Source organism: Coenobita brevimanus, chromosome 97 (genome assembly GCF_032717465.1).
Source record: "Coenobita brevimanus isolate Jiangsu-jjx chromosome 97, ASM3271746v2, whole genome shotgun sequence".
NCBI classification, from domain to species: Eukaryota; Metazoa; Arthropoda; class Malacostraca; order Decapoda; family Coenobitidae; genus Coenobita; species Coenobita brevimanus.
The window spans coordinates 17945136-17961559 of record NC_137050.1 but is presented as its reverse complement, the minus strand read 5'-3'; the positions used below and the strand labels follow the sequence as shown (position 1 = coordinate 17961559).

The window sequence follows — 16424 nt, the reverse complement described above, 5'->3', positions numbered from 1 at the left end:
AGGACAGTAAAGTAATTAACTGTTAGTATTCAGTATGTATTCGTATATAGTTATTCAATAAATCACTTTTCAGCTACCCTAAGGTATTCTTCCATACAGCAATATAAACAAATAATTCAATCCCTCCAATATTATGCCACATATAAAAAAATTCAGGATAGAAAATTAATCTGCATATGACTGTACATTGAATGAGAATATGATCATTTGTATTATGGTATGTGTATTATAAATGCAAGTATGCATATGTGTGTGCGTGCATGTGTGTGTGCATGCATGTATTGTGAGTACAGGCATGCGTGCATGCAAGTGTACGAATGTGCATATATTGTGAATGTAGGTGTGAATGTTTATTTTAGTGAGTGTTCTTGCCTATATACTTATTTGTGTTAGGTTTGCTTGTCTTTTTAATTTATTAAATATACTTTTGAAATAGCCAAAACAGAGAGCAACAACCCAAGTGTGTTACAAATCAGGTGCCTTTTACGAGAGTTTTTCTCTCAAAAGGCTCAGCCAATGAAATATTAATGTTTTTTATTGTTCTTAATGTATATATGTTTTTGGCTAAATAAAACATTTTCAAGTCAGTTTCAGATATCACCAATCAAAATCACTCTCTCATTCCTTTCAGACTTTTCCATGCACACTTCCACATTTGTCCAGAACTCTTCTCTCACTCAGCTTGCATGATCTTGCGTTGGTGCATACACGCACATAATCGCCCACATTTGTAGTCCAACTTTCAATCTTACCCACACAATCCGTGAACCATCTGATCCATACTGTCTTATATTCTCCTTCCATCTGTTACTCACAACAATACACACTCCTTCTTTTGCCCTCTCATTATCACCTACTCCTGCACATATACCCCAGCCATACTCCCATTCTCTCACACTCTCACCTCGCTATTTAGTTTCAGTTAATCCACATACATCCACTTTTGCACCCTCAAGCACCTGGACAATCTCTCTCTCATTCAGCTCATCATTTGCACCCCTTACATTCCAGGTCGCCATCCGTATCATGTCCCTTGTACGGTCCTTAATTGTCATCTTTTGGTCCGTCCTGGTTCGAGGCTTCTTGTTCATATTTTTAGTTAGTTGTTTTCCGGGGAGGGGCAGTAACCTTCTGCCAACCCACTTGCTGTCACGTAGGGAACACGTGTTGGTTGGTTATAAGGTTACCACCTAGTGTTGTAAATGATTTCCTGGTTTACAGGAAATCATTTAGCTTGCCACTCGATGTAAAGCTACCCTAAACACTGGGTACCACTACACTAAGTGGGTGGATGATGGGCGCCCCCACCAATTAACATTTATTCCCATTTATTGCCATATTTTGTTATTGGGGGATTTCATTATTGTGATAGTTTGGCGGGCCAGTTAACCATGATCAAGGATTTTGACTGTATTGGAATAGATTGGTGTTTATGCTTAATGCCACCACTGACACTTGAATCTTTCTCAGAAGCCATAACTCGGGTTAAATGGAAGTAAAAAGAGGTAAGAATCAGACAAAATACAGGGATCACCACCAAGACGTGCAGAGTAAGCAATCCAAGTGATCACGTGCTGTACTCAACATTATTTGTGGCTGCCTGGTAAACAGGTCTGGTTGGCATAGATTCTTCAAATACCCGCTTGTAATTTGGTCTAGATTAAAAGAGGTGCTGGGTCATCCAGTGCCAGAAAATTGGTGTTGTACCCGTAGTAGTATTGTATCCCATCTGTCTGGCAGAGCAGACCCATCAACCACAAACAGATGCCCCTTGGAGTGAACCGATGTTCCCATGCAGTAGACAACACTTCACCACAGTGAAGCATAGGAAATAGTGGACGTTTGGCTCGTGGATGGATGCTGCATTTGCATCTCTCCACCCATTTAACAGGGGGCACAATAACTTGCTCCACATCACCCCTTTAGTTAGAGGATATGTAAAAAAAAACATAGATATAATTAGTTTAATACAGTATTTTCATTCTAGCTAGACTAGAGAAATTTCAGATCATTAGAAACACAAGGACAGGTTTTTAGAAAATTGCATGCAGACACATAACAACCATTTTTGGTGTTGAAATAATTTCTTGGTTAATCCATTCTGTACTATGTCTGTATATATACTGTATATGGACAAACCAGTAGTATCAAAATTTCTGCTCATTTATATTCAGACAAAATCATAGTACCCTAAATTTCTGAGTCCATATATATACATATATGGTCATGGTTTTTCTCACATTTGCATGAAATTATTTGAGTCTCCCCTTAGTGTGCGACAGAAAATGGGATGACTGACACCCCTCCTCCCCTCCCATGCCTTATACCATTATAAAATAAAATAAAGAATCGAATGTGAAAATACGTAAAATTAGAACAGAAACCCAACTTCCCATCATCATAGTTTCCACTGTGGCCACATTACATACACCAGGTTGTGTTTCCATACTGCAAGTACTCGATGCATCCACCCACTCCACACCAAAATGGACTATCTTTCCACATCAGCCACTGACAGTATCTGAAAGTAGCCATCTGACGCAAATCTTGGTCACGTCGCCTGCCAACGTTATTGTGCTCATTCCTGAATTCTAGTCGAAGTTGGAGAACTTCCAAGTGATAGTAATGCATAAGTAGTGTATATAATGAAAATTATATAATAAAATGTAAGCAAATAGAATCATTGTCATCATCATCATCCGGACCTCCTTTCCCACCCAAGGGCAAGGTGAGGAATAGCAATGTCCAGACAGCCCAAAATTGCCCGGTCCAATGGGCCACGCTTCCATTCACTCATCATTCAAGCCCCCGGAATCCTGGCTCTGTCGGATACGCTAAAAACATTCACCACGTTCTGTAGCTTCACATAATCGTATCTGACAGAGTCAGTCCAGACACTGCCACGTTAAAAGGGATGCCAAAAATCCCTGATCATGCACTTCTCCTCACAAAATTCATCCAGCCAGCTCGATCTCCTGCCAGTTCCCTAGCCCCACCAACTTCCTAACCTCTCTTCCTCATACATTCATCCACCATATCTCTCCACCTTCTCCTTGGCCTACCGAGCCTCCTACCTCCTTTGAATTCGCCCAGATATACCTTCTTCACCACTCTGTTGTTATCCATTCTCTCCACATGACCATACTATCTCAGTACACTCTCTTCAATTCTGGTGTCCACCGACTTCCTCACTCCGCATCTTTCACGAATCACATTATTTCGTATCCTATCCACCCTCTGAACTCCACATACATTCCTCAGCATTCCCATCTCCGCTGCTCTTACTCTTGACTTTTCATTTTCATGCCACACCATAGTCTCACATCCATATGTTAAAGTTGGCACTAACACTCCTTCATGTAAGCCTCGTGCACCTGCAACACTCAAGCCTCTGTTTCTTATTAAGGTCTTCATTGCACCAGCTACTTTTCTTCCTTGTCACTCTGCTTTCAACTTCTTTTGCACATTTTCCTCTCTTATCTGTATCTGTACCCAAGTATTTGAACTCTCTCACCAATTCCAGGCTCTCTCCTTTCACTATTACATTGCACTGGGAGTCACCTTCTCTCTCAGTAACCATCACTTTACTCTTTTCTACATTTACTCTCAAGGAACAATGCTTACAGACATCAGCAAAACTCTGCACTAGCCTACCAAGTTCCTGTCCGGTACTTGCAAGCAGTACTGCATCATCAGCATACAACAAATTTGAGATATTCCATCCATCACCATTCATTACCAATGCCATCCCTCTCTCCATTACTCGTGTTTTCACTTCTCTCATCACCCCATCCATATATACATTGAACAACCATGGGGACATCACACAACCTTCTCCATTCTCACCACATGACCATACTATCTCAGTACACTCTCTTCAATTCTGGTGTCCACCGACTTCCTCACTCCGCATCTTTCACGAATCACATTATTTCGTATCCTATCCGCCCTCTGTACTCCACATACATTCCTCAGCAGTCCCATCTCCACTGCTCTTACTCTTGACTTTTCATTTTCATGCCACACCATAGTCTCACATCCATATGTTAAAGTTGGCACTAACACTCCTTCATGTAAGCCTCGTGCACCTGCAACACTCAAGCCTCTGTTTCTTATTAAGGTCTTCATTGCACCAGCTACTTTTCTTCCTTGTGTCACTCTACTTTCAACTTCTTTTGCACATTTTCCTCTCTTATCTATATCTGTACCCAGGTATTTGAACTCTCTCACCAGTTCCAGGCTCTCTCCTTTCACTGTTACATTGCACTGGGAGTCACCTCTCTCAATAACCATCACTTTACTCTTTTCTACATTTACTCTCAAGGAATGACGCTTACAGACATCAGCAAAACTCTGCACTAGCCTACCAAGTTCCTGTCCGGTACTTGCAAGCAGTACTGCATCATCAGCATACAGTGGGGCACCAATTTTTGCGCCTAATTGGGTCCAAAAATAATGCGCGAAAGTGGAATTAGCGAAAGTTGGGGCATTGTCTTTATGGCAAAAAGGCTAATTGGTTCCCAGTTATCCTAAAGTAACATCAGATTTTCATTTTCACTTGCAATACAGTACATCAAATCACTATTGTACATTGCATTGTGAGATACAAACAACTATCTTCCTTTTCATTTCATTATTATACTGCCGTTTCTTCACTCCAACACGATACTCTCTTTTAGCCTTGGCCTTTCCTCCCGACTTTGAATGTCCCGGCCACTTTTTATCACCACCACTGCCTCCCGGCCCTCCCCCCACACCACCAGGCTCTCCCCCCACACCACCAGGCCCTTTCCCCACACTACCAGGTATAGTAGAGGCCATTGAACCGTGAGAATCCAACACAATGGAGCTAGCACGCTCGTACACAATGGCGGGAATGGGTGGATAGAGTGTTGACATGACGTCATTTAAGATGGCGGTGGGTTGCGGGCGGGCGGTGCAGGAAATTCAAAGTTCAAAATACTGTCCCAAACCCAAAATTTGTGCGCGAAAATCGATTTTTTTCAAGCGAAAGTGGAAGTTAGGGAATATTTGGTGCATGCCGCGAAAGTGGATTCCGCGAATCCTGCTGTAGCGAAAGTTGGTGCACTACTGTACAACAAATTTGAGATATTCCATCCATCACCATTCATTACCAATGCCATCCCTCTCTCCATTACTCGTGTTTTCACTTCTCTCATCACCCCATCCATATATACATTGAACAACCATGGGGACATCACACAACCTTGTCGCATGCCCACACTGATCGTGAACCATTCACTTAGATGCCCATTAACCCTGATACATGCTTCACTACCATCATAAAAACTCTTGATGGCACCTAGCAGCTTACCCTCTACACCGTACTTGCGCAAAACTTTCCACAATCCTTCTCTGTCCACTTTGTCATATGCTTTTTCCAGATCCATGAATGCCATAAACACCTTATGGTCCTTCTCACAAGCCTTCTTTACTATCTGTCTCACTGCAAATATTTGGTCCACACATCCTCTCTCACTCCTAAAACCACCCTGTTTATCACTCACTAGGACTTCTGATATCTCTCTTACTTTCTCTGTAATAATTCTTTCATATACCTTCCCTACCACACTCAGTAAGCTTATGCCACGATAATTCTTGCACTCACTTCGTTCACCTTTATTTTTGTACAGTGATACAATCACAGCCTTTTTCCACTCAGCAGGCAGTTTCACTCATCCATGCCTTCTTACATATCTTCAACAAGCACTTCATTCCATTCTCTCCACTACATTTAAGCATTTCTGCATACACCTCATCAACCCCAGCTGCTTTCCCATTTTTCAGCCGCTTCACAGCACTCTTCACCTGTGCGAGTGTCACGTCTCCCGGCACTGCATTCCTTCTCTGCACAGCCCCAAAACCAATCATGTTTACAGCTGCTCTGCTCTCTCTATCCCCATTCATCAGGCTTTCAAAATATTCTTTCCATCTGGTCCTTACTTCATCTCCATGGGTTAATAATCTACCACCTGCATCCTTCACACCATCCCATTTCTTTCTGCTTTCACTTCTACATTTCCGCACCTCTTTCCAGAATAACTTTCTCTTTTCAGAGTAATTCGCATTCATTTTTCTTCCTAGATCATCATTTACCTCCTTCCTTTTCCTCTTCACTAGTCTCTTTACGTGCTTCTTGCTCACAACATATTCAGTTCTTATTTCAACTGAATCCCTGTCCTGTAACCACTTTAGCCACTTCTTCCTTTTTTCCTCCACCACTCTCTTTACCTCCTCATCCCATCATGCTGTACCTTTCTTCTTTGTTGTTACTCTTGCCACACCACACACCGCTTTAGCATTCCTAACTAAGCAATCTCTATATGCATTCCACAGTCTGTCCAGATCCATTTCATTCCACTTCAGTAATTCTAACTCGTCCTTTACTTTGGTCCTGTATTCATCTGCCATTTCTTTGATCTTCAGCTTCTCAACTTTCAATCTTTCTCCCTGACTGCTCCTCTCTCTCCTGATCCACCTCACTCCTCTCAGCTTGATTTTGCATACCACAATCATATGATCTGACAGACCTCCACATTGTCCTCTCACAGCCCTCGTATCAGCAGCCATTCCCATCATCAACCCCTCTATGAGCACGTAATCAATCAGGCTTCTTTCAACACAATCCCCACTCCCTCTATACCATGTATATTTATGTGCATCTCTGTGTTTGAAATATGAGTTACAAATGCACAACCTCCTCTCCTGACACTTATCCTTCAGTCCCTTTCCATTATCATTTTCTCCGGGTACTTCATAGCAACCCATTATGCCATCCTCAGAACCAGTGCCTACTCTTCCGTTCATATTCCCCGTCACAATCACTTTATAACTCCTTCACCCAGCTCATCCCAAAACCTGTCTTTCTCTCTCTCACTCCTGTCCTCACACAGTGCATACTGTACAATCACTGCCACTTTCACCTTCTCAAACTTGAACTTGACATACATACACCTCGAGCTGACACATTTGTAGTCTCTCATTCCACGCTGCCACACCTCATTCATCAACAAAGCAACTCCTTCCTTGCATCTTCCTCGCCCATTCATTCCTGATCTTACACATTTCACACCCTCCCACTCCTCCACTTCGCATCCTTTCATCTTCGTTTAACACAATGCCATCACGGCATATCTCGCACTCTTAAACACATTCACCACTTCCACCTTCTTGCTCTCCTCATTCACACCTCTCACATTCCACATGGCCATGCGAGTCTGCCCATTTGGTTGGGGCCCAGGGCAGGTATTGGGCCCTCCGAGGCTCTCTGAAATGACTGCCATGATTAAGTGATTTTGGATAGGGGAATCTGGGGGACACTTAACTCTGCCAGAATCCCCGGTTATGTGGTTACCACCCAGCGTAGTAAATGGTTTCCTGGGTACAGGAAACCATTTGGCTTGTCACTCAGTGTAGAGATCATATGGCATCTGTACATTGAGTGAGTGGATGATGGGCACCCCCACCTACCACAAGATTCTAAACAGTGAGTGACCTCAACTTTAGGCAATTCAGTTTTACTGTGCCATGTCTACAAATTACCTACATGACTGTCTCCACAAAAACCCAAGTTCTTGTTTTGCAAAAGTTGTCAGGAATAAAAGAGACAACTACCATTATAAGTATTATGATAACTACAGTACAATAAATATAAAAAAATACCAGTACAACAAACATAATGATATAAAAGTTTCTTTAGCATCAGTCAGTAATACATGTAACTTGATTTTTAAAATAATGCTCTCCTACCTAAGCCTTACCATAAACTGTAACTAGAATACCACCACCAGAGAACATGAAGTAATGCAGATCAAAACATCCAGGTGAAGTTTGCAAGACCAAGTGCGGAGGCAAATTACTTACATCTAACTGCAATGAGACAAAGTACTGCATGGGGGTTTTATTTTAAATATTCTTTGAGTAAACTGGGTACAGCAGTAAGTCCTCAATATGTTCCCATTTTTTGTAATCATTTCTGCTGTTAATTCCTTGGCTGCTGCTTGCTAGGTAAATCATAAAATCAAGTAATGTAAGGAAAGTAGTGTAAGAAATGTGTGATTTACTGTAACTAATGTAACTGTGTGCAACATGAGTGTTTATTGTGCCTTATACCAATATAATAATAATAAAAAAATAAAATGAATGTGAAAATACTTAAAATTAGCACGGAGCCTTAACTTCCCATCATAATATTTTTGACTTGTTGCGTAATGTAAACCTGGTAGCATTTTCTTACTACAAGTACTACATGCATCCACCCCCTCCACACCAAATTGGACTATCTAACCACATTAGCCACTGGCAATATCTGAAAGTAGCCATCTGATGCAAATCTGGGCGTGCTGGACCAAAACACCTGTTTTGGGGGAGAAAACAGCCGAAGTGAGCACTTTTACTATTACTAGTCATATTTTGACTATTATTCAGGCCTATTCTTGGAATAAAAATAATTGAAAATGGGCAACACTGTGGGCCACACAGCCTCCTGAACCCTCAGCGCTGGGGCCAAAAAGCCAACAAAGGCTCCGGCATGGAATGGGTCAAGTAGAAGGATACTGGAAAGAACAGGCAGCAGTCTGTGTTAATAATGCTACTATACCGTAGTTTAATTACTGTATACTGTATTGGGAAGTGATTCTGCAATAATTGTAGCTACAGAACATCATTTATCTAATTATATACAGTAATCCCTCATTTATCTGGACATGTAGTATCTGGACCTATTCATTATCCAGATATTGTACCTGGGCTCTGTTAAACCATTATCTGAATTTACATGCAATTATCCAGACGTAAAAGTCCCCGAGAACATCAGCTGGCCAGTCGATATGTTCAAACATATGGTATCGTGGCTGCTGGGCTGGAGCCGTGAGCGGGAAATAGGCCGTCACCCACAACCAGAGCTAAAATGTCTGTCTGCCCCTGTACTGAATGGTCAAAGTCACATGCTGGTCTGATTACTCCCAACGAACCTCCGGCACCCAAGTAATAAAACTGTAACTCATAGGCGGTGTCAAAACGTCTGTATGCTCCCCACCCAGTTTCCAAAGTTGCCCGTCCATCATGCTAAGTCTTTCCCAACTGCCACCACTCATCGAACACAGACCACAAGCCACGAGTACTTGTTCAATGACAGTGGCCGTCGGCCTCTTTACTGAATGTCCAAAGTCACCCGGTCACCAGGGGTTTTGTTTCTGAATGGCCACCACATGTCTAACAAACCACAAGCCATGCGTAAATGTATGGTAAAAGTGCCCGTCCACCTCGTGACAGATGGGTGAAAATCCTGGCCAATCCCTTGCTTCTCCCCACCTTCTGTCCCTCCTCCATACCCTCCTGGCTCACCCCTAACTCCCTCAGTCCCTCCCCTCCTTCATACTGATAGCACTGACTCATGAGTTTTTAATTTTTGTTGCAATTTGTATGAATACTATTGGTCATATTGAAATACCGAAGTGACCACGAGAAAGCTCATGGAATTTTGCATATAGACATGTGCGTGACTTGTGGAAGGTGCTGGCAAAATTTTGCACTAGGATGGTGGGCAGTTATATGAAGGTAAGTTGTACTCTTGAGCACTATACAGTATGTTTTCACTGCATTTCTTTACATTTATTCATCAGTTCTCTGTGTTTTTATTAGCATATTTTATTGTATAAACACCAGCAGAGATGGTGGTATACCATTTATACCAGTTTAACCAATTTTCGGTGGCATATTTGGCCATGGAATTTTTTTGTGGCCCGGTAGCTGTTATCATTGGTGTCAGATAACTGATTTTCCAACCATCCTGAGGCTTTTTGTGGATATTGTTTATGCATTGTTTCCTCTTAGTGTTTAGCATTAATGTGGATAATCCTTTGTGTTTTGATGTCTAATTATGGCATTCATTCATTCATTCATTCATTCATTCATTGCCAGACGCCATGTATCCCAGACAAGGTGGCCAAGGGCTTAGAGTTAATTGTTTTACAGGGAGGGGCACTAATCCTCCACCAACCCCACTTGACGTAGGGATGCCAACAGCATCTGGTGTTCCCAGGCGGTCACCCATCCAAGTACTAACCAGACCCAACGTTGCTTGACCCGAAAACAGTGCCAAAATTAGGAGGGGTACCGTATATACAGTAGTGTATGGGTAGGGTGTTTTTTGGTTTTCATTTTTATTTTATTTATTTTTATTTTTTTCATAATTTCATGGTGTTTAGCTTTGCTTTGGATATTCCTGTGTGTGTTTTGATGTCTAAATTAACCCAAGAACAATGCCAAAATTAGGAGGGGTACTGTACATACAATAGTGTATAGGTAGGGTGTTTTTTGGTTTTCATTTTTTTTCATTTTTTTTTTTTTTTTTCCATGGTTTTCTTGGTGTCTAGCATTACTCTGGATAACTCTGTGTGTGTTTTGATGTCTATATATGGCAGATTGACCTGAAAACAGTGCCAAAATCAGGAGGGGTACTGTACATACTGTACAGTAGTGTATGGGTAGGGTATTTTTCATTTTTCATTTTTCATTTTTTTTTTCATGGTTTTCTTGGTGTTTAGCATTACTTTGGATATTCCTATGTGTGTTTTGATGTCCATTTATGCATGAATGTTCAGAAAACACTGGCAAAGTAAGCAGAGGTACTGTACAAATAGGTTAGGTATAGGTTGGAGGTTGGGTATTTAGGTAGGGTCTGAGTATAGAAGGGGGATATTGTTCATTATCTGGCCATTGCCACTACCCGGACATGCCTTTGGTTCTATTACGTTGGATAATTGAGGGATTGCTGTATTATTGTTATCTATTTTATTTATTTATTTTTGCTAATATTGTGCCATAATTTTTATCATTTTCACAGAAAGGAAGCCGTGAGTCCAGTGTGAGTTCATGGGTAGAACACATGGCTCACATGGTGAGCAAAGAGGATGGTTATGTTGATGATATAGTGATAGATGACCGTGACAGTCTCACCATTGGCCGTCGGGTACTTGAAGCCACCAGGACTGGTTACCCCTTCATTCTGATCGTGGGTAAGAGAGCAGCTGAACATGTACCCATATTTGAGCTTATTGACACAGTCACTCATGAGTCACACCACTTATCACATCAGATGCTACTACAGTACTTCAGAGAGACTGTGAAAAATAAACAGAAATTATAAGTACCTGTATGTAGTTTTATTGGTCAACCTAAATTGTACAAAAGTAAATACAGTATATAAAATTTTAGTTTATGTTGTGTAGTCTTAATGTCAGTATAAAGTAATCTGAAGGTATTATATTGTATTTATGTGTAGCTGTGTACCATTATAGCAAGTACATTAATTTTGAAAAAAAAAAAAAAAATGCATGATTAGGGTCTAAGAGATTCAGCAGTTAACTTACTTTGCAATTATCAGCCAGATGATGGAATGGTGGTATTTTAAAGCTGTGCTGGTATCAGTATCTGGTATACTTCTGCAGACTTTGCATTCCTTAGGAGGTCGTTGCTATTGTTGTTTTTGTCCCTTTGGCCCCAATTTCATCTGGAAATAAAGGTGGTGGATTGCAGGCTGAAAGTCCCCATCTCTTGCAGGTCACCATCCTCATTTTAGAGGACAGGGAGGGACTTGAGGAATGTTTATACTAACCTTCTGAGTTACATCAGTGCCATTGTATGAAAGCATCCATATTCAACCAGGGTAAAGCCCCTTGATTAATGTGGTTTTCATTAGTGGTATTGGCTATGAAGATGGCTAGTAGACACCAAATTGTTTCGTATTATGACACTCGTCCTCACAAAGTGAAAGTGGATGTTGTGTTTTGATTGGTGTGTAAATACTGTACATAGTTGTAACACACAGAAATTGAGCTAGGCTCTTACTGTCTTCACTCAAAGAATTCTTTTATCTAATGTAGTAATAAATATGCAGATATTCTTTGTTCACACCACCACCTCTTCTAGACTGTTCCAAGTATCAATATTTTTGCTAGGTTAACTAAATTTATTTTAGATCTATAATGCATCAGCTTTTTCTCAGTTTGTATCCATGTCCCTTTGTTCTTCCATCATCCATCACAAATAAATCCTCTCATTCTACTTTTTTTTTTTTTTTTTTTTTTTTTTTAATGCGAGAAGGAAGGAACCAAAGGCTAGGAGCCCACAATAACTGTTCCTTCCAAGAGAAAACAAAATACGAGAGAGAGCCAAATTCAAGATCCGATCATTTCGAGATGCCTGGACACACTGCGTTTGAAAGACTGGAGATCATAGGAAACAGGAAATACAAACAGAGGGAGACAGTTCCAGAGTTGACCTGTTGCATACATGAAGGACTGGGAGCAACGGTTAACTCTTGGATTAGAGAGTTGGACAGAAAAGGGATGAGAGTTTGCTGTTACGTCGGTGCTCCGCGCCCATTGTAGGGGTGGAGGGATGCATGCAGACAGTTCAGAGGAGCAGTGACCATTGAAGTAGCGACAGAAAAGAGATAAAGATGCAACAGTTCGGCGAAGAGACAGAGGTTCAAGGGAGTCAGTAAGAGGAGGAAAATTAATGAAACAAAAAGCCTTTGACTCCACCCTATTGAGAAGAGCTGTATGTGGGGAACCTCCCCACACATGAGAGTTGTACTCCACACAGGGGCGGATAAAACCTGTGTATAGAGTCCACAATTGTGCAGGGGTAAAGAAGGAATGGAGTCGGCTAAGCACACCTAATCTCTTGGAAGCAGATTTTACAAAACATTAGTGGGTACCCATGTGGAAGATTTTGTTGGGTTGATAGGTGTAAAAACTGAGTCTTTGATGCATTAAAAACAACCAGATTATTTTTACCCCGGTCAGAGATACGAGCCAAGTCAGACATTAGGTGTGCCATAGCCTCATCCATTGTTTGTTGAAGTAACTGCTGTGATGGGCATTGCGGGAACCGAATGGAAAGGTGAAGGGTGGAGTCATCAGCGTATGAGTGGATAGGGTTAGATGTACAGCTTAGGAGGTCATTGATGAATAAAAGGAAGAGAGTTGGTGATAGGCCAGAGCCCTGAGGAACACCACTGTTGATAGATCTAGGAGAAGAACGATGGCCGTCTTCAACAGCGGCTTTAGAACAACCAGAAAGGAAGCTAGAGATGAAGACGCAGATGGAAGGATAGAAACCATAAGAGGGCAGTTTGGAAATTAAAGATTTATACCAGACTCAATCGAAAGCCTTTGAGATGTCAAGTGCAATGGCATAGCTTTCACCAAAGTCCTGAAAGGAGAGTGACCATCAGTCTGAAAGGTAGGTGAGAAGATCGCTAGTGGAGCATCCCTGACGGAACCCATACTGACGATCAGAAAGAAGGTTGTGATAGAAAAGCTGCTTTAAAATTTTTCTATTAAGAATTGACTCGAAAACTTTTGAGATACAGGATGTTAAAGAAATTGGACGATAGTTAGAGGGTTGGGAATGGTCACTCTTCTTTGAGACTGGCTGAATGAGAGCAAACTTCCAGCAAGAAGGAAAGGTACAAGTTGAAAGACAGGCAAAAGAGTTTACCTAGGCAGGGTTTAAGCACAGAAGCACAGTTCTTGAGGACAACAGGAGGGACTCCATCAGGCCCATATGCCTTGTTAGTATTGAGGCCTGTGATGGCAGAAAATCAGCTGAAGAAATTTTAATGTCAACCATGAGGAAGTCAGAGGGGGGAAGTGATGGAGGAACAGCACCGGAATCGTCTAAGATGGAATTGGAGGAGAAAATCTAAGCAAAGAGATCTGCTTTATTAGTAGACAAAATAGCTACAGAGCCATCAGAGTACAAAAGAGGAGGGAAGGATGATGAGGTAAAGTTGTTACAAAGGTTTTTGGCAAGGTGCCACAAGGAACAGGAAGAATTCGAGTTGGAGAACTGGGAGCATTTAGCACGGATGAAATTATTTTTAGCAGAGTGAAGAACAGACTTAGCACGATTCCGGGCAGAAACGTATAAGGGATGAGATTCAGGGGTGGGTTGGCACTGGTATTTTTTATAGGCCCTCTCCTTGTTGCAGACGGCATTAGAACAAGTGTGATTAAACCAAGGCTTTCTTGCGTTAGAGAAAGGATACGAGAAAGGAATGTATGTTTCCATGCCCGAGAGAGTAACCTCCGTAATGTGCAAGGGATACTCAGATGGCTCCCGGCCATGGAAGTAATAATCATTCCAGGGAAAATCAAAGAAGTACTGCCTGAGGGCCTCCCAATCCGCAGTTCCAAAGTGCCACAGACGACGTTTCTTTGGAGGGTCCACAGGCCGCACCGGAGCGATAGGACCTGTTCTGTATGCCTTTGGGCATCATAATCAAATCTCCCCTCTTCCTCCTCTCTAGGGTTGGTACCTCCAACTTCTTCACTTTCTCATAGGAATACTCTCTCGAGCTGGGTATCATCTTTGTAGACATTCTTTGGACCTTTTTTAGTTTGTTAATGTGCTTTTTCAGATGTGGTGATCATACCACTGTTGCATATTCTAATCTTGGGCTTACCATGGACATTATTAACTCTCAGCATTCCCTGATCCACTCGGTATCTGCTCATTTGATGTACTTCTGCTCTCGGGTAACTGCCATTTCCTCTCTTCTTTCCTTCCTTCCTTTTCTTTCTTTCTTTCCTTCTTTCCTTCCTTCCTTTTCTTTCTTTCTTTCCTTCTTTCCTTCCTCTTCCTTCTGTCTATGGGTGACTCTACACTGAGTGACAAGCCAAATGGTTTCCTGTACACCAGGAAACCATTTACCATGCAAGGTGGTAACCATATAACCAAACTATGGTGCCTGGTGGTTAGTGGGTAACTAAGGTGCTCCAGCTGGATTAAGCCTGTGTAGGATTATGTCCAAAGGATGGTTGGGGTTTACTGCTCACATAATGCCACTCAGGGATGAGTGTGGCTGGTCACTCTCATCTTAAATGTCAGAACCAACTTGCCTAGCCCTGGACTCATACGCTTCTCATGGGGCAACACAAGGTTAGATGATGTATGTATGTATGATGCTGTAATTAAAAGCCATTCTCATGTTTGTCAACAGTCCATTCGCCCCTCCAACAATTCTCTTTATATGTTTTTCTGGTGGTACGTCGTCCTGTATGGTCACTCCCAAGTCCTTCTCTTCATTTACTTTGCTATCTCTGTGCTCATTTTACATATCCATCTAGGTCTTTTATCACTCTCTCCCATTTCTAAAACCCGGCCCCTGTTTTTTTACACAGTTCATTTTCCAAATCTGGTTCCACTATGCAGTTTGTTCAAATCCTCCTGTAATTCCTTACAGTTTTCAACATCTTTAATAAATTTCATAATTTTAGCATCATCTGCAAACATACTCTTGTAACTATTTAATCCCTCTGTCATATCATTTACATATACAGTACGATCCCCAAAGTCCGAATTCCAGATTTCCAAAAATACCAGTTTTTCAAAAGAATTTTGAGAGAGTTAACTGGAAGAAATACATATAATTAAAGAATTTATTTTCCACCAAAGAACTCCTGGTTTAGTTTCCAGACTCACTGTTACCTTGAAAATGTACCATAGTAGTCTACAGTAACCCAAGCAGCTGGAGCCACAGAATTTATTTCATGATTTTTTGTTCTGCAACAGTGTCTGCATGAACAAAATATTTATCATTTGTTTACTGCTGAATTTTCATGCATGAACCATCAAAACTATGATAGTAGGATATCAATTTGGGCATGGATTCAGTGAACGATAAAGAGAATTCCATTTAGGTGGTGTCTATACTTATAACTGATGGTAGTTATACAGTTCCAATTTTCTCAGAAATTCAGTTTTACAAAGTTCTCATGACTTAAGTCATTTAAGATTTTGGGAATTGCACTGTATAAGAAATGTAACTGGAACTGACACGGAACCCTGTGGGTACTCCACCAGTCATTTCTTCATTGGGAAACTTTGTCTCTTACAATTGTTCTCATTTGCCCTCTTACAAAATAACTTTCTATCCACTTAAACAACTTTACACTTACCCCTCCAGCAGTTTTTTATTTCTACAACAGTCTTTCATATGGCATCCTCTCAGATGCCTTCTTGAGGTTAAAGTAGATGCAACCCACCCAACCCTCTCTCTCTTGCATAAAATCCATCACTCTGCTATAGTAACTCATGAAGTTAGTACCAAAGGGACCACCTTCCCTGACGCCAGATTGCTCTGACATTATCACCATATGTTCCTTTAAAAATTTATTCCATCTCTTTCTATATATTTTCTCACAAATTTTGCAAACAAGATGAGGGATCCTGGTCTATGCAGTGGACCGTCCAAAATCACGGATTTATGAGACTGAACACATGCTGCGATTTGAGAATTCCGCGAGTTAGAAATAACTAATCTTATGAAGAAAATTACTCATGGGTCTGTCATCTTGGAAAACCTGCCTCCCTTACCCCCAAACCTACAT

The 16424-nt window shown here is 41.3% G+C and overlaps 1 protein-coding gene across 1 annotated transcript in view; it reads left to right on the top strand.

Annotated features, from left to right (window-relative positions):
• The window catches only part of ProRS-m (prolyl-tRNA synthetase 2-like protein, mitochondrial), a 147087-nt gene extending 135917 nt beyond the window's left edge, over positions 1–11170 (top strand). The window contains exon 9 of the mRNA XM_080283504.1: positions 10868–11170. Coding sequence (XP_080139630.1) covers positions 10868–11170 — 303 coding nt within the window. The remainder of the gene's footprint in view (positions 1–10867) is intronic.
• The last annotated feature ends 5254 nt before the right edge of the window (positions 11171–16424 follow it).